The 21,607-nt window shown below is 35.0% G+C and overlaps 1 protein-coding gene across 1 annotated transcript; it reads left to right on the top strand.

The window, feature by feature from the left end:
* Positions 1 to 3,029: 3,029 nt before the first annotated feature.
* LOC115411084 (neuritin-like) lies at positions 3,030 to 12,079 on the top strand. Its single transcript, XM_030123025.1, has 4 exons — positions 3,030 to 3,043; positions 4,243 to 4,453; positions 8,038 to 8,171; positions 11,665 to 12,079. The coding sequence occupies exons 1-4, from the start codon at positions 3,030 to 3,032 to the stop codon at positions 11,891 to 11,893; spliced, it is 588 nt and encodes a 195-aa protein (XP_029978885.1). The 3' UTR covers positions 11,894 to 12,079.
* Positions 12,080 to 21,607: the final 9,528 nt, after the last annotated feature.

Genomic DNA, 21,607 nt, shown 5'->3' on the forward strand with positions numbered 1-21,607 from the left:
TAAATATTATGAAATATTCCAACTGATATGAATTATGTGTGTTTTCACTGAACTCTCATCAAAAATAAAAAACATTCATAATATCAAACCTTTTTAAGATTTTCTTTTTTTTTATATTTTAACTATGAATTCAGTGTCAAATAATAAAATGCACATATATCATCGTTCTGGGCCTTTTCACATAAAAAGCATAACTTACTGCAATACATTATTTGTTATAATACTATTTTGATAATATTTTTATTTTTATTAATTTTTTTATTAAATTATTTTTCTTCTGGAGACACATTCATCACTTGGAATTTTTAAAAACCTTCATAATAACTGAACATTAAGGGTTTATTTCCCCTTAAAATCCAACTCTCTTGTTCTTATAATTAAATCTGTTGTGAAATCTTCAGCCTTTTTGTCATAAAAAAATCCTACTTTTATTATAATTTAATTTCATGATAAAAACTACAACTATTACTGCAATATCAAAATATACATTATCTTGTTGCCTTTCTTAACATTAGGCTATATTACTTCATAAAAATGCAACAGTAATGATGTTTTTTTCTTGAAATATTAATGCATAAATTAATTTATATAACATTATGATGTATTTGTCTTCAAATATTGTGAATAAATAAAAATGTGATTTTTAATCCCCTCATGTTTATAAAACCCTGCCATAGTAAATAATTATCTTCACAAAGACCTGTTTTCAGGTCATTGTGACTTTTCTTTCTGTGATAAAAACCCAAACTGGGTTTTTTCCGAACCTGAACTGATGCAGGTTTTGTCTGAATCGAAAAATTCACAAGAATCAAGATGAAAAGTCCAACATCATCTCAGATTTAAAAAAAAAAAAAAAAAAAAAAAGAAGTAGAGCACTATAATTAAATATGTCGAAATTAATCCATGGAGTTTAGATACGAACAATAAAATATACATTATAAGGTGAAACGATTAGCTTTCACATGTAAATTCTGTCAGAAATGAATTTAACATAATTTTAAACTCATCATTTTTGGTTCAAGCTACAGTTTCTGATCTTCTTGAAACATCTGGTTTCTATATTTTCTATATATTCACAGAAAAAAGCTGTTTCTACACATTTACACGATTTCTCTGAATATTTATTGAAAAAACCTAAAAACTGTCAGAATAAATGGAATATTTGAGGCGTTGTGTGTGAATTATATAATATAATCTAAGATTTTGTTGATTTTGTGATTTTTACTCAGTTTTTGTTTCTGAATTTGTCAAATTAACCATTTTATGAATTTATTGATTTATTTGATGCAGCAATGTGATCAGGAATCACTGTTAAAACAAGACAAAAATCTGTAAAAATGTGTTATTTTGAGCTGCTAAACTAAAAAAAAAAAAAAATTATTTCTGCTTCAATACGATGCTAAGTTGAATAAATGATCTTTGAACATTTTAATGATCAGATATTTTAGAATGTGAAAAAATATTGATGCTTTTGAGAATCACGATGTGACGTTTTGTAATTCTGTTGATTTTTTTTTTTTTTTAATTAAAATGCAAACATTCGCTGCAGTCGTGTTTTATTGAAGCAACCACTAGAGGGCAGTGGTTAATCCATGTTCTGCTTTTTCACTAAATGTTTTATCTTACGTACGCAGTTGTTTGTGTCTGTAGTTTTAATAATCTGAGGTGAATTATCCATTAGTTTTATTTTCTATCATTGTGCGTCTTCACAACATCCAGACTGATTGAAATGGATGAAACCATACATATAATAAAAAATAATAAAAGACAAAAACTTAAAAAAAAAATCCAATGAGAAAATGTATGAATGAATGTAAAGTTTAAAGTTTGAAAATATGTGTAAAAATAGAAGGAGATGAAACAATTTAAAAGACAAAAATAATACAAGAAAAAAAGACACTTAAAAGATGCAATGAGATGAAAGCTGCAAAACATTAACTGGATGAAAATGATGTAAAAGATAAAAAGGGTGCAACAAAATGAAAAAGAAAAAAGAAAATATGACTTGAAATCTAATGAAAAAAAGACAAAAATGGTATAAACAGATGAAAATGATGCAAAACAGTGCAAAAGGGAAATGAAAGAAAATGACGAAAAAAGATAAAACTACACAAAAAAAAAATGTAAAAGACTCAAGTTAGAAATTTGCATTAAAGACAGAAAAGATGAAAGTGAGGGAAAAGATGCAAAAACATAATGAGACAAAAACAAAAAAAAAGACAAAATATTTAAAAAATTTACATCATGAATATGACACAAAAAGACAAAATGGTACAAACGCATGACTGGATGAAAACGATGTAAAGATGCAATGAGACAAAATGATCTAAAAGAAAAAAACAATTGGATCAAAAGAAAACAAAAGGAAAATACAAGTTAGAAAATTTGTGTAAAAAAAAAAAAAGATGAAAATGCAACATAAGGAAAACTAAACAAAAGATGCAACAAGAAAAAAAATGTAATGAGATGAAAACGACGCAAAAAACAGCAAGACATAAACGATGTAAGACACGTTAAAAAATATGTATAAAAGACAGAACAAGAAGAAAATAACATAAAAGACATAAAAGACGGAAAAAATCAACACGCAACAGATTTAACAAGAAAAAAATATTTTTAAAAAAAATTTAAAAAAACATGAAAACGACGAAGATGGAAATCACATAAAAGAAACACATGACTAAAACAGAAAAAAACCCAAGAAAATGGATGAAAAGACACAAAAGACACAAGTTAGAACATTTGTGTAAAAGAAGATAAAAATACAATAAAAGGAAAACATCAAAAGAAAAAAATGTAACGAGATGAAACGACACAAAAACAGCGAGACATAAACAATGGAAAAGACACGTTAAAAAATATGTATAAAAGACGAACAAGATGAAAATGAAAAAATAAAAACAATGGAAAGGAATTAACAAAAATGTAAAAAATTTGATTAAAAAAAAATGAAAAAACACAAAAACCACAAAGATGGAAATAATGTAAAAGAAATAACAGAAAAGATAAAAACAGAGAAAAACATAAAAATGGATGAAAAGACGTAAAAGACACAAGTTAAAACATTTGTATAAAAACAAAAGATGAAAATACAACAATAGGAAAAAAAAACAAAAGACGCACAAAGTAATGAAATGAAAACGATGCAAAAAACAGTGAGACATAAACGATGTAAAAGACATGTTAAAAATATGGATAAAAGACAGAACAAGAAGAAAGTGAAATAAAAGACAAAAACAAAATGGAAACAACGCGAAGGACGTGATAAAGAAAAAAAAATTGATTAAAAAAATGTAAAAACATGAAAACGACAAAGATGGAAATAATGTAAAAGAAACAACAGAAAAGAAAAACAGAAAAAAACATGAAAATGGATGAAAAGACGTAAAAGACACAAGTTAGAATTTCACGCTTGTTTTACTCTGGTTGTGTTACTGTGTTGTGTAGTTGTTATATGTAGTTGTGTTAGTGTGTAGTTGTGTTAGTGTTTATCATGTTGTTGTGTAGTTGTTGTATGTAGTTGTGTTATTGTGTAGTTGTGTTAGTGTGTTATCATGTTGTTGTGTAGTGTTGTATGTAGTTGTGTTATTGTGTAGTTGTGTTAGTGTGTTATCATGTTGTTGTGTAGTTGTATGTAGTTGTGTTAGGTGTTATGTTGTGTAGTGTTGTATGTAGTTGTGTTAATGTCTAGTTGTGTTCTTGTGTAGTTGTGTTAGTGGTATTGTGTTGTGTGTAGTTGTGTTATTGTGTTGTGTGTAGTTTGTTATTGTTAGTGTAGTGTGTTATGGTTGTTGTGTAGTTGTGTTATTGGTGTTGTGTAGTTGTGTTATTGTGTTAGTGTGTTGTTGTGTAGTTGTGTTATTGTGTTGTGGTGTTAGTGTGTTATGTGTTGTTGTGTAGTTGTGTAGTGTGTAGTTATGTAGTTGTGTGTAGTGTGTTATTGTGTTGTTAGTGTGTTATTGTGTAGTTGTGTTATTGTGTTGTGGTGTTAGTGTGTTATTGTGTAGTTGTGTTATTGTGTTGTTAGTGTGTTATTGTGTAGTTGTGTTATTGTGTTGTGGTGTTAGTGTGTTGTTGTGTAGTTGTGTTATTGTGTTGTTAGTGTGTTATTGTGTAGTTGTGTTATTGTGTTGTGGTGTTAGTGTGTTATTGTGTTGTTGTGTAATTGTGTTATTGTGTTGTTGTGCACTTGTGTTATTGTGTACTTGTGGTGTGTTGTTGTGACCTCGACCCGTGTTTAAGTGCCGTCTCCTCCTACACGTCACGCCGTGTTAGTCTCCGTCTGACGGGCTGGAACCGGACGCTGTTCCTGTCGTCTCCCAAAACAATCAATCAATCAGCCTCACTCTGCCGCTTAACGAACCACGGCGCCCCGCCCATGGCCCGCCCACGGCGTGACGAAGCCGGCGACCCGTGGGCGGAGCGGCGTCTCCTGTGGGAGCCGATACATGATGTAGGTTTAACGCCGTTCAGTTCATGTGGAAATAAACACATGAATCGTCCCTCAGAACCTTCAGAACCATCAGAACCTTCAGAACCATCAGAACCCTCAGAAACATCAGAACCTTCCGAACCTTCAGAACAATCTGAACCTTCAGAACCTTCAGAACAATCAGAACCATCAGAACCTTCAGAACCATCTGAACCATCTGAACCTTCAGAACCATCAGAACCATCAGAACCTTCAGAACCATCGTAACCTTCAGAACCTTCAGAACCATTCAGACCATCACAACCTTTAGAATCATCAGAACCTTCAGAACCATTAGAACCCTCAGAAACATCAGAACCTTCAGAACCTTCAGAACCATCAGAACCTTCAGAACCATCAGAAACATCAGAACCTTCAGAACCATCAGAACCTTTAGAACCTTCAGAACCATCAGAACCTTTAGAACCTTCAGAACCATCAGAACCCTCAGAACCATCAGAACCTTCAGAACCCTCAGAACCTTCAGAACCTTCAGAACCTTCAGAACCCTCAGAACCATCAGAACCTTCAGAACCCTCAGAACCTTCAGAACCTTCAGAACCTTCAGAACCTTTAGAACCTTCAGAACCATCAGAACCCTCAGAACCTTCAGAACCCTCAGAACCTTCAGAACCCTCAGAACCTTTAGAACCTTCAGAACCATCAGAACCCTCAGAAACATCAGAACCTTCCGAACCTTCAGAACAATCTGAACCTTCAGAACCTTCAGAACAATCAGAACCATCAGAACCTTCAGAACCATCTGAACCTTCAGAACCATCAGAACCATCAGAACCTTCAGAACCATCGCAACCTTCAGAACCTTCAGAACCATTCAGACCATCACAACCTTTAGAATCATCAGAACCTTCAGAACCATTAGAACCCTCAGAAACATCAGAACCTTCAGAACCTTCAGAACCATCAGAACCTTCAACCATCAGAAACATCAGAACCTTCAGAACCATCAGAACCTTTAGAACCTTCAGAACCATCAGAACCTTAGAACCTTCAGAACCATCAGAACCCTCAGAACCATCAGAACCTTCAGAACCTTCAGAACCCTCAGAACCATCAGAACCTTCAGAACCCTCAGAACCTTCAGAACCTTCAGAACCTTTAGAACCTTCAGAACCATCAGAACCCTCAGAACCTTCAGAACCCTCAGAACCTTCAGAACCCTCAGAACCTTTAGAACCTTCAGAACCATCAGAACCCTCAGAACCACCAGAACCCTCAGAACCTTCAGAACCTTCAGAACCTCAGAACCTTTTGTTATTATAAAACAACTGTAATTACACATTTACACTCATTGTCTTTAAATTACAGAAGCAGATGTTTGTATGAATAAATACATGTTTTTATTTTATTCTGATGTATGATGTTTATGAAACAGTAAGTTAGCGACCACAGGTAACAGTCCTGTTGCTAGCTAAATTTCCACTGAAATAAGCATTCATACACATACAGAGATGGTTAAATAATCAAATTATCTGGAGATGAAATAATGAATGTTTTCTCAAAAGCCCAAAACATGTTTGGTTTTTAAAGTAAATTATTTATTTTGTAATCTTCTCTCAGTGTGATTGAACTGTTGTTAACATGCTAGCTACATTAGCATGCTAACTACTGTTAGCACTCGATGGTTTAAAGGTTTGATTTGTCTACATCAGAAAAACAAATTACGCCAAAATCCATCAAAGTATAAAAAATCTGTGTCTGCATCTTGTAGTTGATGAATGGAATTTTCTCTCAAAAATCTGATCATTTCCATTTAATCTTAGTCTTTTTCCAAACATTATTAAATATCTATTGTCATTGAAAACTTTACAAGTATTAAACACTTCAGCAGGAACATTTTGTTAGTTCTGATCAACTGTTTCCTACGTAAACTTATCGATGATGGAATATTGTTCCAGTTCTGGTGATAAAACCATCAAAACGTGATTACATTTGGAAAAAAAAACAACAGCATTAACAAAACTAATTTCCTTATGGTTCAAATATCAAATTAAACTGATATGACCGGTTTATTTCAATGACTTAAACGACTTCAGGAGTTTCTTGAATTAGTTAAATATGCCTGTATCCACCAGGTGGTGCTAGAGAATGACCAGTAATTATGAAAAAAACAAAAAGGAGCCTTGAAAAAATTATAATCTACGTTAAAAGAATAAACAGAGCAGAAATACATCTTTAACACCGACAGGGACACCGCCGCGCTAATATACATCGCTTCCTGTGCGTTGCCATGGAAACCGTGTTAAAAAAAATTTAAAAATCAGTGCAAATGTCGACAACACAATCTGAAGTCACATGGTTAGATCTAAGATGACTTCATCTGAAATATGAACACTGACGTCAAAACGGCGAATTTCCTGTTGGGTTCCTGAAGGTTCTGTGTTTGATCTGGATTCGAACGATGCTTTCAGGGATGACTGTGTAAAAAAAAAAAACAAACAAACAAAGATGAACCCATAAAGACCAGTGCTACTTTTGTGGCAGTTCCCAAATGAATTTTTCTCTATTTCTACCCGTCTTTACCGATTTATCACCATTTAAAAAAATAATATTATCCTCTGAATTTTGCATTTTTTGGTGTAAATCATGTATTTTCCTATATTTAACTCACTGATCATGTAGATGTTCATGAAAACTCAGAGTAAATTCAAACTTAATTATATCAAAACAGAGAAAAATGAAGAAGCAGTTACTTTTTCAGTAAAGGTATCGCTAACTGAAACATAACCCCAGTGTGTTCATCCACTGTCACTGATCCAACTCCATGGGTTTTACTGGTGAATCAATGTTGTAGAAGATGATGGTGTTTCCATGGTAACTATGGAGCCTCTGAACGTCCAAATGGGTCATATATGATGACCATGAAAAGATGAAGAACTGTATTTTACACCAATTATTGACATGGAGTGACAGGATTAGTCCCAGGTGCAGGACACAGCGTTTATAAAAACAGCTTTGTTCCTGTCGCCGTCACTGAGCTCAAGAAGAAATAGTGACATTGTACTTTATTTACGTCTTTTAGTTATTTATCCTATTTCTTTGCTCTATTTATTATTATTATTGTGACTTCTAATTTTTTAAATTTATGTTCTTACCTTGGTTTTTATCCCAGAGGCTGTTTTTATCTTGAGGTTTTTTTTATTGCTTTATTGCATCTTGTTTTTATTTATGTGATCTTATTTATTTTATTCTTTTATTATCCATGCTGCTGTACTGCTGAATGAGGGAACACTGAGCACTTTTTGTCTTGACACTCGATCAAGTACCTGCTGAACTGGTTCAGTGTTTGTTTTGTTGTTGTAATGCCAAAAGCAATCACTATGTCTGCAAAACAAATCTACCCACGGGTACAAACAAAGTAACCTTGAACATTGAACAAAGACGAAAGATGGAGAAACCAGAGAAAGACACAAGAAGGAGACGAGGTGATGATGCAGGTGGATGTGGTTCTGTCTTCAGTGTTAATGTTTTCTCTGAATCCTGCCTTTTCTTACCTCCTCCTCTTTTCTACTTCTTCTTTCCTCCTCCTCAGTCTCTGTGTACAGACGGTGTTGGTCAGTGCTGGTCAATGTGACTCGGTGTTTAAAGGTTTCTCCGACTGTCTGTTGAAGTTGGGGGATAACATGGCCAACTACCCCCAGGACCTGGACGACACCGAGAACCTGCACAAGATCTGCTCGTAAGTGTTCCGCCAACACACCTAAGGACCGCGGCCACGCCCACTGGAGCTCAGTGTTGATTGGTTCATAGTCATTGTGTTTCTCCACCTAGAGATGTGACCAGACGTGAGCAAAGTTTGGAGAAACTCCCATTTTTAGTTGTTGAAAATACGCAACAAGATCAAACTCACAAGTTGTGAAAAATGAATGCATTGACAGATGACAGAGACTCACCAATGACATGAACCAGTCCACTTCCTGTCTCCTGAGTGGGTGTGGCCAAACGGGTTGAGATGAAAGTAGATGTATAAGGTCTGAAAATAAAAATAAAAATACATCAACATCACATTTTACTGGTAACTTAATTTTATTAGTTTATTTGAGAGAGACAACATACCTTCATCAACATGACTGTAATGCTGTGTTTCCACTACGTGGAACCGGCTGGACTCGACTCTGGTTCCTATTCCTGGAGACCGTTTCCATTACAGGACACTACTGACTTTACAGTACCTGGACATCACAGCGATGTGGTGCGTTACTTCCATGTCGTCTGCTCAGAGAGTTGCTGATAAACTCACTCGTTGTGTGTTGTCTTGTCAAGCTCATGCTGAATTTTTACGTCGGCCACCAAAGACTGAATCTCGACCGACTGTGGTGTAGTTTTACGGCTGTCATGTGGATTAACCTACTGACATATTTACAGTAAACTTCCGCATCTGTTTTTTGTAAGACGGCGGGTCACAGAGACGACTCTCTGACCAATCAGTGGTCTGCAGTGTTTACACGTCACATTTTAGTATCTGGTCCCCAGTTTTGGAACCTTGGCAGAGGTTGTACCAAAAAACTAGTACCAGGTACCAGATTCCAGGTCCTTTTTCGTAATGGAAACGCAAAAAGGCTGAGTCAAGTCAAGCCGACACCACGTAGTGGAAACACGGCATAAATGTACCAGCGTTAGAATAATGGGTAATTTTCATCTGTTGTTCCTGGACAGATGTTAGAATCACCTGAAAAACAGCATTAGCATCAACACAATATATATCATATTCATAAAACTAACATTTTGTCATAATTATATCATTTACTTACTTCCTTCAGATGAGATTTGTATGAAATCTCACAGGACAGACTGATCTCATGAAATCGCGTTGTATGCCACACCAGTTCTTACAGCATTTGGCGTGCTATACATATGCATTTTCATCCTTTCACGTGTTACTCAACGCCATTTGATCACATGTCAATGTACGTCAAGATCTCTGGTGTACACATCTGTAACCGCTATTGCTAACCACTAAATGTGTGGTATTTGACGCGGCGTGAACATACGCACGGAAAGCTTATAATGCATACAGATAACATGCCAATTAAAAGTAGCGTGTCATCTGTACACAATTCATGATATCACGTTGCTTCATCACTTAGACATAAACTGGCCTCAAAAACTGAAAATGTCCTCCTGATCTGTGGGTCTGACAGATTGATTTTAATATAATAAAAAAATAATTAATACAATCAACAAAATACTGAACCAGTCAAAAGGATAATAATATAAATATGACAGTGTATAACAATAGTGTCTGTAACTTTTCACTTTTTTTACTGGTAGACCAGTGGAATCGATGCTGCACTAGTTCAGTGGTAAACAACGGCCTCTGTGTGTGTGGTTTTAGTTTCACCTCCAGGATAAATATGTCACAGTGTCCTCGTCTGGCATTTGACGTATTGATGTGGATTTTGTCTACACCCACTGGCCTCGTTTCAGCCTCTTTCGTAGGTTCAGGTTTTTAGTGTAAAATGAGGCTGGTTTTAATAAATGAGGTGAAATAATAACATGTGTGACTGAAGTGCAGAGCCTTGGGGGGGGGGGTTAATAAAGGCGTGACGGGGGTGGTGGTGGTGGTGGGGTCTTATGAGATCCAGCTGACCCCACCCCTCCGGCTCTCCTTTACCCCTCCTTTACACCCACCACCAGAACCGGGTGGGCACCAGATGGCACTGCAGCACTAACCCCCCCCCCCCCCCCCCCGACACACATGATCTTTTAATTCAGTGACGGCTCCATCACAGCCGTGTTGAGGTGTGGTGGCAAGGGAGGGTGGGGGGGTTTAATACGCTCCAACACACACCCGTTAATTGGTGAGAGATGGAGCATCGACACGACTCGGTTCAGGAGGTCAACATCAATAAGAGCAGATTGGAAGATTGGATTAGATACGGTGGGGGGGTCGGGGGGGTTCACTACGAAGATGAACAGATGAGGAGATTAGCAGCCAAAAAACACACACAGAGCAGGAAACACAAGACAAAAACACAAGGAGGTACGGGAATAATGAGGAGAAGGAGACGACGATACGAATAAATAAGAACAAAATCAGAGAAAGAAAGAAAAAGGAAGGAGATGCAGAAAAAAATAAAATAGAAAAAGAAAAAAATCTGAAAACCATCATCAATATATCTCATTCATGATCAGATGAAAAAAAAAAATAGACACTAAACCTACATGGATGAATTACAGAATAAAAACAGTAACAGACTGATTTATGACTGAACGAACATATAAACATCATATACAACATCGACTGAGTGACTGAACACATGACTAAACCAAATAAAACACAGGTGATGACGTAAAGCACGAAAAAATTAAAGAAAAAAAAACAAAAAAACAAACAGATCGGAAATAAAGTAAAGAATAGAAACAGACATAGATAAAAACCTGCAGAAGAAACATGAAAAAGGACAGAAACAAAACAGGAAGAAATAAAACATTAAAAGGAAGAAGGGAAATAGATAAATAAAAAAATAAACAAGAAAGATGAAGAGAAACACTGAAAGATGAGGACATGGATTCACAAGGAAAAGTAGAAAAGCTGTGAACAGTTGGAGTCATTTGTTGGTTCAAGATGTTGAATGTTCCTCTAGAGTCTCATTTAGACGCTTGTTAGCGAATGGATTTTTAAAGACACGTAAAAGCCTCAAAATTCAGCCGAGGGATGTTAAAGCACAGACCTGATTTTAGGAATGAACCAGAAAAACGTCCACTTAAGAGCAAAACACATTCCCTCATCCCATCTCAGTGTCAAAAAAAAAAAGGAGAATAAATGGGTCGACTGATGTTCATTGACTGCGATGGTTTTGTAGAAGGTGAACTCTGCAGGTTTGATTTTTCTGGTTTGGTTTAAAGGCTGAAAGTGAGCGAACGCAGCATCTTGGACTGAGTCTGACTGTGTGTGAATCCTCCTGTAAACATGTTTAGTTTAGTTTCTGAGCTGGATGGCGTCTTCAGCTCAGCTTTCGTGGAAAACACAGTGTTTAAGATGCTCGGAGGCTTCTTGTCTGCTTTAGTGGAATATAAACTAGTCCAGGATGAACCGAGCGCCGTTGCCAGGTTTGGGATGACTTCCACGCTTGGCTTCGCCGTCTCGTGATGCGTTCGCTTTCAGTCGGCCAACCCACCGCCGTCTTAAGCCTGTGGTTTTTAACGCTTGCTGTGTTTTCTCCTGCCAGTTACTGGGATAACTTCCACTCCTGTGCCACGACGGCACTGGCCGACTGCCAGGAGGGGGCAACGGACCTGTGGGAGAAGCTGAAAAAGGAGTCCCGCAACCTGGATTTCCGTGGGAGTTTGTTTGAACTCTGTGGCGGCAGCAACGGCGCCCCCAGATCCGCCGGTGCCGGGGGTGTGGCCGTGCTCCTAGCCTCGCTGCCCACCATACTGACTTGGCTGGCGTTTTAACAGAAACAAGGAAAAAATAAAAACACAAAGCGACGAGAGAAAAGAAAAAAAAAAAAAACACAAGTGAAAAAAGAAAATATGAAACAAGTGAAAGCTCCTCTTCAACACTGAAAAAACGACTTTGACGAGTCTGAATTCATCACCTTAAAACTACACCCAAAATGGATTTGTACTTCGACATCAGCGCACGGCAGGCCTGGTTCGCCTCCGGGGGCGTCGGCAGGACGTCCTCCTGGAGCGCTCATCCAATCACATTCTGACCTGACCCGGAGGTCGATAACATGAAATATTCAAAAGCTGTTGAGCTGAAATGATGACAAATGATGAAAATTTGATGGATCCTCGCCCGCTTACAATCGTGGAATTACACAGTATTAAAGTCAACCATGAATTATTGATGTTTCAGTAGGCGAAGCCCAGACACTGTGTGACTGCTGCTGCTGCTGACACAATATCAGGCTATATATTAGAGTTTCCATATAGCCTAGGTACATGTGTAACGCCAGGCCCAGCTTAACTCCACTAAATCGATAAAACAAGCCGAGGCCTTGAGCCCATTTCAGACCAGTCGCCTCATTTCCATCGCGGACACTTTCCCTTTTTTATGGAGTTGACTCTGGTGGGTTTGATGGACTGGATGATGGGGATGTAACCTTTGTATTCTTATGGACTGTTTGTTGTGCTCAGGCCACGGTCACACCAGCCTTCATCACAGCATCATTTTGCGCTGAATGTGCTTAGTTTGAGTGTTGTCATTGAACTGGTTGATATGAAGTCATCTCCAGGCAGGGGTCAGGCCAACAGGAGACATCCGGCATTGCCAAAACCTCAACAGTATTAACCTTTTGACCCATAGGCCTGGCTTGCAGTTAGCTGTGAGTCAGCAGTAGAAGGCGGTCACTGAACGACCACTGCAGAAGTGTGTGTGCAGGTTTCTGGTGTGACCGTCGCCTTGATGCTCCTCACCGAGCTCTGAGGTGCAGGGATGTAGCTACAAGTATAAAGCCTGCTTTTCATCAACACTTTAGACTGATGTTATTCTGCATGATGTCACCTCAGACAGTCTGAAAACATTTCAGGAAATGAGCACAAACTCATTGAATGCTCTTTAAAATGCCAAGCAAAGACATTAACCTTTCGGTCCATTGATTGTTAACAACTTAACAGCAACAATGCAGCACTGCACATTGAGTCCACATTCAATATGACCGTTTAACACCCCCCAGCTATAAAAAACACAGATAACTTACCCGACTGGAGAAATCAATACTGGGATTTAGTTTAAAGCGTAATAGACATGGACATGGGTTAGCTAATACTAGCAGCAGCTAAAAGATTTACCGAGGGTTGGCAAGTGTTCCAGTTAACAGATAAACATATTTATTGAAGTTTAGCAAGAAGGACAGAATGACTTAGAGGCTAAAACCTACTGAGTTCAGTCAGCTAATAGATGACTTTAGTTGCTAACAAAGGATCACGTTAGCTAACATTAATTTCAGTAGTTAACAGTTCAATATCCAAAACAGACAGAGATGGGTGAGCTAACATTCCAGTTCAGCTGTGGACCTTATAGTGTTCTGTTACCTAACAGGAACTAGATAAACCAGATCGATGGATGGGTTAGCTAGTGGTCCAGCTAACAGCTAAAACATATCTGAGGCCAGCAAATAGAATGAGTTAGAAATTAAACCCTACTGAGTCAGCTTAGCTAACATTAAATTAAGCAGTTAGCTAGTGGTTCACTTAGCTAAAACAGACAGAGATGGTTAAGCTAACATTTCAGTTTAGATGTATATCTTATTGTGTTATATTAATGCTAAAAATGACTTTAGCTGTCAATAAGTGATCAAATTTAGTAAGTGAAGTCTTTATTCAGCTAGTGGTTCTGTTAGCAGCTAAAACAGAATTACTGAGGTGCACAAACACAACAGGATGAGTTAGATGCCAAAAACTGCTGAGTCAGGTTAGTAAACAGCTGACATTAACAAAACATTCAGTATTTTCAACAGATTAGCAAAAACAGAGTGGTGAGTGGGTTAAACTTGCAGTTTAGTGGTGTATTTTGTTGTGGTAACTCAACAGAGGGTAGATAAACAAGAGGAACATGGTTTAGCCAGTGGTTAGCTGCTAAAGCGTAGTCAGTGAGTAAGTTAGGAGTGAAAACTGCCAAATGAGTGTATAATCAGGTTAGCTAACAGTTAAGTATTCATCAGAGAATAGTTAGCTGTTCAGCTAACAGGCAAGCTAATAGTTCAGTTACCAGCTAAAACATATTTATTGGTAACAAGTCAGAAGCCAAAACTTGAGTCAGATTTGTCAAAAGTGACTTTAGCAACTAGCCTAATGTCTGATCTGGTGAGCTAACATTTAAATTAATCTGTTATGGTGGGTTATGCTAGGTTATATGGTTGGCAAACAGAGAAGTAGGTTGGCTAACATATCAATTTAGCAGTCTAGGATTATGTTATGTTAGAAGACCGATAACCAACATGGAAATGGGTTAGCTAGCAGTTCAGATGGCAGCACACAAACATATTCAATGAGATTAGAAAGGTTAGCTAACAGTTACATTGTTAGAACATGCAATAGTTTACATTAGGTTAGCTAGCATTTCAGTTCAGCTGGATCTGTCATGTTAGCTAACAATTCAGTTGCTAAGAGCTAAATGGACTCCAGGTCATCACAGTTTGAGTTCAACGTGTTTAAGTCAGTAGATGCGGAAATATTTGCCTTTTCTCGCGTCAAACAGTTACATCCAAGCTCATTTCCTGAAGTTGTATTAGAACCAAAGTTTGAATGTGAAGCTGTTAAAAGGCCGATGGAGACTCTCGAAGCTCATTGGATTTAACGTTCACCATGTGTTTGTCTCGCCACATCCCTGCCCAGCAGAACCATGGGTTAGAAATGCAGCAACGGTTCATTTCCGAAAAGCCGACAGCAATACGAAGATGTGACTTTATGGCCAGTGTAGCTTAAAAAAAAAACAGAAAACATCAAACCGTGGCTCTAGAGTGATATGACTGTTGCATTTAGCACATCCCCCTTTTCATTCGCCACTGAGTCATACTAGACAACCTTAGGTGATATATTTAGTCTGTATGTTAGATTAAAAAGCTGAGTCCCGACAGTACAGTAGCATCATAAACTACATAAATACAGTAAATAAATCTGAGGAGGGTGTTTATTTCTTTGCTTAAGGCACAGATGACGTTTTCACTGCCTTCTGACAAAAAGATGTGTACTTCTGTTTGTTTGTTAGTTGGTTTGTCTCTTTGTTTGTTTATGGGGATGTTGCGTAACTAAAAGAGTTTTAAAAAATGGAGGTACTCCAGAAATCATCTAACAAGAGAATATGTATATCACAGGATTTTGAGAAAATAAAAATAAAGAAGCTCTATTATAGATAGTCTATCCCAGACAGTTTTATCACCAGATTGATACTTTACAGATTATAGTCCGAGATATAAAAAAAATAAATAAATAAAAGATTGCTAAAATGATAAAGAGTAATAAATAAAACGACTAATGTTTGAAGAGTGTGTCTGCCTTTGTTTTGCCTGGTGGATGAAATGTGTTCTTTCTAAATGGGGTTGGGTTGGATGGACTTTATTCATTATTAATGAGGGAGAGTCCCTGAGCTGCCACATGTCTCAGTTTATATTGATCAGGAGGAAGACGAGGAGGTGGAGGAGGAGGTGGAGGGGGAGGAGAGTCTGATTGGATGCTTTTCACTCTAACATGGAATATCCAGGCTGTCAACGCCAGAAACTAGTTTTAATTTGACATTCAATTCTCCCAACATCCTCTACACGGCTTAAATAATTAAGAAATTTCATCACTACATCAGATTTTATATCGTTAAACCAGTAACGTTTGTTGGTGTTTGAATCAGGTTATGTTCATGTGTCACAGTGATTTTAAATGATCGCATAGTGATCAGAAAAACGATTTTGCAGGGGAAATGATTTGAGTAAAAACATGTAAAAAAAAAAATTAATAATGAAGATAAGTACATGTTACAAAAAGTCGCAACAGTACAAGAGAAAAGATAGAATAGTAAAACAACTACATTCTAAATAGTAATAGTAGTTTTTACAAGAAAAAGTTCCAATAGTGAGAGAATTAAGTTGCAGTATTTCAAGAAAAACAGACGTAACAAAAAAAGCTGCAATATTATGAGACAAAAAGTCCCACTAGCATGAAAATAAAGTCATGATATATGGAGAAAAGTTGTAAGACAGAGAAAAAAAGTCATATTTTTATAAGATACAGTTGTAATAGTGAGAGAAATAAGTCACAGAATTTCAAGAAAAAGTCACAATAGTACAAGAGTAAAGTTACAATAGTATAAGGAATAAATTTGGAAATATTTCAAGAAAAACCTTGAAAAAGTTGCAATACTATGAGATAAAAGTTGTAATATTACGAGAATAAAGTGGTAATATTAGTAATAGTTAATCAGTAACAGTTAGTATTAACAAGATGTAAGAATGTTGCATTACGATTACGATAAAAAGTTATACTAGCATGAAAATAAAGTAATGATATATGCAGAAAAGCTGTAAAATATTGAGAAAAAGTTGCAATTTTACAAGAAAAAGTTCTAATAGTGAGAAAATTAAGTCATGGGATTTCAAGAAAAAAGTAATAGTACAAAAACAATGTCACAATATTATGAAAAATAAATTCACAATATTTGAAGAAAAAGGTTTTTAAAACGTGAAAAAAGTAGAAATAGTATGCAATAAAAGTTGTAGTATTTTGAGGAAAAAAAGCCACAATATTTCAAGAAAAAAGTCACACTAGCATGAAAATGAAGTCACAATATATGCAGAAAAAAGGTAGACGATAGTGAAAAAAGTTTCATTATTCCAAGAAAAAGCAGTAATAGTGAGAGATAAAAATCGCAATATTTAAGGAAAAAAGATGTAACACTGAAAAAAGCTGCAATATTGCAAGAAAAAGTTAAGATAGTACAAAGTTGAAGTTGCAATAGTATGAAAAAAAAATATTTCAAGAAAATTTTTGAGTAATAAGTCAAGAAAAAGCGCTACATTACAGGAAAATGTTGATATGAAATTACTAAATTATATGAAAATACAAAAAAGTTTCAATATTATGAGAAAGAAGTCGCATTAGCATGAGTATAAAATCACAGTATATGCACAAAAAAGTCATATGATATTGAGAAAAGGGTTGAACATTTACAAAAAAAAAAATAAAGTAGCAAAACAAAGCTGCAATATTTCAAGATAAACTCATACTCAGTGGAGAGTCAAATTGCAATAAGATTAGAAAAAAAGGTTGCAAAATATTGAAAAAAAGTTGCAATATTATGATAAAAAGTTGTAACAATACTAGACTACAGTTGCAATAATATGAAAAAAATTATATTGCAATACTTAAAAATAAAAAGCTGCAAAGTTATGAGGGCAAATTTGTAAAATTATGCAAAATAATGTTGCAATATGTCAAGAACAAAGATTTAATATAAAGAAAAAAAGTTACCCTAACATGAGAAGTCACAATATATGCAACAAAGTTTTACGATATTGAGGAAAAATACTGAAATTTTACAAGAAAACGAGAGTAAAGACGCAACATATAGAGAAAAAGTCTTAGGAGACTAAAGTTGCAATATTTAAAGTGAGATAAAATAAAAGTTGTAAAATGAGCAAAAAGTTGTAATTCTATGATAAAAAATTTGGAACAATACTATGGAAAATTAAGTTACAATGTTTTGAAAAAAAAAAGTTGCACTATTATGAGTCTGAAATCATAATATTTGAAGAAAAATCGCAATATTATTAGAACAAAGTTGTAATACAAAAAATAAAGTTGCAATGTTTCAAGAAAAAAGTGTAACATTGTTATATCTTAGTCGCAACATTATGAAAAAAAGCTGAATTGTTACAATACAATGCAGTAAGGCCACAAGAAAAATTACATTTTGAGAAAATAAAGTAAAAGATGAAGTATTACATGAAGAATTACATATTTTAATAATACTATGAGTTGTCCAAATTCCCAGCTGACCCAAATGCAGCACTGTTTCAATCTGGTTAATGCCACAGATCATTTTCTGTTCTCATGATAAAAATGACTTTTATGGAAAATTTACACTTTTACAAAACATTTAACAAAATTATATCGATGTTTTAATCTAGATTAAGTAAAAAAAAAAAAAAAAGATAAAATGGTGAAAATCTGACTCCCATGTGGATTTTAATGTAATACTTAAGTCTCATTAATGTTTCTTTCCATGTGTCAATGTAGAGCTCAGTGTTCGAGTCTTTACCACTGTGATATTTATTCCAGAACAGGATTTTAATCATAAAGTGTTGTACCGTGGTTAAGGTTTCATGAAGCTCTGGCAGATTCTCATTACATGTGCAGTTTCATGCTGGAATCTCCTGGGAAACACCTCCACGTCATGAATATGGATGTGACGTGGCGCGTATGGCGACAACACATCGACGCCAAACTGAAAAAAACACCCAGGAAGAAAAGATCAGAATCCAACGAGACGCTAAAAATACAAAACATCCTCCTATAAGACGATTGCAAACAATGGAGAACATTTTAGCATCAGATCTGTTATTTAGCATCTTTGATTCTAAATACACATAAGAATGAAACGGACACAACTAGAAAACACAATAAAATGTGTTATCTGTTAAGTTTATAAAATAATCACTGATCAAAAACACATTATTGATTTCATATTAATCAGTTTCTCTTGAAGAAAGAAGGTTTGGTCAAAATAAACATTGATTGAACATAACCATTGACTGACTTTGATTTAAATGTCAATTTATTCATCAATCAATAAAATTAATATTTAATCAATACAATGAACAGAATTATTAATAAAATGAATGAAAAAATGCTACATTTAACAAAATGAACAAAATAAATATTTAATCAAAACAATGAAATAAATGATCAGCAAAATGAACAAAATAATCAATAAAATAAACAAAAATAAATAAAATAAACTTAAGTAAATAATGAGTAAATTGAACAAAATAATGAAGGTAATAATGTAGAAAGTTATCAAAACAAAAGCAGACCAAAAATAATGAACAAAATAAACACTGTATGAATATAATGAAAAAAAGATCAAAAGACTGAATAAAATAATCAATAAAATTAGAAAAAATGAACAAAATAATTAACAAAAAAATAGTAAAATAACAAGAAAATTAATAGAATACTGAACAAAACTGACCAAATAATAAAAGATTTTAAAATGTTATCAAGAAGAACAGCAGACAAAAATGTTGAAGAAAAAGAAATGAACAAAATAATGAACAAATTGCATGGGATTAATCAATACAATGAACAAAAACAAAATAACTGACAAAATGAAAAAAAAAAAAAAAAACTAAATAAAGGTTGTGATCGATGAGGCTTAAACCTGATCAAACTGTTGGTTAATAAATACAGACAGACCTGGATCACGTACGTGTGTGGAACTGCAGCTCTTATTACAGCATTATTTAACGGAGGTTAAAATATTAATGTGCATATGATGTGATGTGGATCAGAGGGTTCAACCTGTGGTTCAGGGACCAGCTGAGGTCCTCCTCTGAAGATCTGGAGTATGATATAATCAATCAGAGTGACCTTCAGTTATCAAATGAGCCTCTACTGGCAGGTCTATGGAACAGACTACATTACCCAGAAGGCCGATGGAGACTGTATCACTGTTTGTTCATTTGAGGTAAACAACAGGTTAAATGTGACCAAACTTTAACCGACAGTGAATCAGTCAATGAGTCATAACGAAGGCTGTATCAGTGTGATCTGGCTGGGGGGGGTGGGGTGTCAGACAGGGAGTGTGCCAAAACCCCAGGGAGGTGTCACTCCGATGTTTCCCATTCACACATGAGATGAAGCTGAAGCTTCACATTCACTATTCACCAGAAAAAGAAAGAGAAAAAAAAAAAAATCAGAAAATACACCATCTGTTTTTATCATCCAGGTTACCAGGTTCAGATTAACAGCTAAATGGGCTAAAGGTAGCTAACAGTCTTGTTTAATATTTAGAACAATATAAGATAATAAATATAAACAGTTAGCTTACAGTTCAGTCATTTATCTGTAGCAAAAACAAATAGTTTTGTTTCTTTGTTCTATAATATGTGGCTATTTTTTTTTACATCTGCAATCACTTCTGTTCCAGTTGAGTATTAAAAATGTATTAGCATTAGCTTTTATATAATTTTTTTCCATAGGTTATCTGGTTTAGATTAGCAGCTGAAGAGGCTAATGTTGGCTAAAAGTCAGGTTTAATATTTATAAGAGTCTAAACTAACAATTCCATTTAATATTTATAATGGTGTGAAGCTAACAGTCTGGTTTAGTATTTATAGCTATGTAACAAAATAAAAAATATTAGTTAGCTTAGAAGTCAGTTCTACAGTTGAAATGACTGTCATTTAGCTTATGGTTTAATTAATCGGTTAACAGGTTTATGTGGCTAACAGTTCAGTTATCAGTTTAAATGATTTGAGCTGATAGTTGACACTTCAGTCATTTATCTGCAGTAAAACCAAACAGCACACAAGCAAAGAAACAAATCAGTCTAACTTTTTTAACATCTGTTGGCGTAAAAGTAACTTTATGATGATTCTGTAGCAATGAAGCATTAACAATATATTAGCATACGTTAGCTTTTATATACGTGTTTTGGTTGAACTGATTAATCTAGATTCATTAGTTCATTCAGTTTTCATTTACAGCAGCTTCACAGTCTGTTGTGAAACTGAAAATACATGTGTTTATGTCTCTTCTTCTTTATATTATTAAAACCAAATTCAAAATCAAACATGTCACTAATTTCAAAACATTCTGTCTGAGATATCGGTTTTGTTGCTCTAGAACACCTGTTATAAACCCTGGGAAAACATTAGCTGGGTATGGAGAACTGATATCAGTTTAAGACTAATTAGCGTTCATTTCAATGTTACACTTCCCCCTGTGGTGAAAAATAAGTTCAGACTCTTCCTCTTTTAATAGACGGTTAGCTTACAGCTCAGTTTGGATGATAAATTAGCCTAGTTAGCTCAGACCTCCATTAGCCTCTCCATTCCCATTTTGTACTAAATACATTAAAGTTTCTATAATAAAATGTTTGTCAATACAGACATGTTATACCTTGCGATAAAGCTGAGATTCTCTGGAATTAAGTCTCTAAATGTATTTTACAGTTTTCATGAGCCCCAAAATGTAACCAGTGAAAGAATGACCTTGATAGTGATCGAAGCTAATGGGACTTCCTACCTGTTTGGGGTCAGGAGGTCACATGACTGGTCTGTTCATCATTAATTATATTCATGTTTTAAAAAAAAAGAAACAAGGAAAAAAGTGTTTCAGCTATATTTAACCTGATGTAGTTCAGGTTGTACTTTATCCACAAATTAAAAAACTACATTTTGTCCTTGTGGTTCTTCCAAGGTTATTATCGATAACAAAAACTAACGAAATGACGAAAACTAGAATTGTAAAAACATTTTCGTTAACTGAAATTAATAAAAACTATAATTAAAAGAAAAAACAATAACTAACTGAAACTCTATTGTGTGCTTACAAAACTAACTAAAATGTATAAAAATTATGGATAAAATTCCCTTCGTTTTCATCTTTGTCAATGTCGGATTGATACAAAAGCGATTTATTTCGCTCAAGCAATTTTATCTAGTGGCACCA

This window comes from Sphaeramia orbicularis, chromosome 20, assembly GCF_902148855.1.
Source record: "Sphaeramia orbicularis chromosome 20, fSphaOr1.1, whole genome shotgun sequence".
In the NCBI taxonomy this organism is placed as follows: Eukaryota; Metazoa; Chordata; class Actinopteri; order Kurtiformes; family Apogonidae; genus Sphaeramia; species Sphaeramia orbicularis.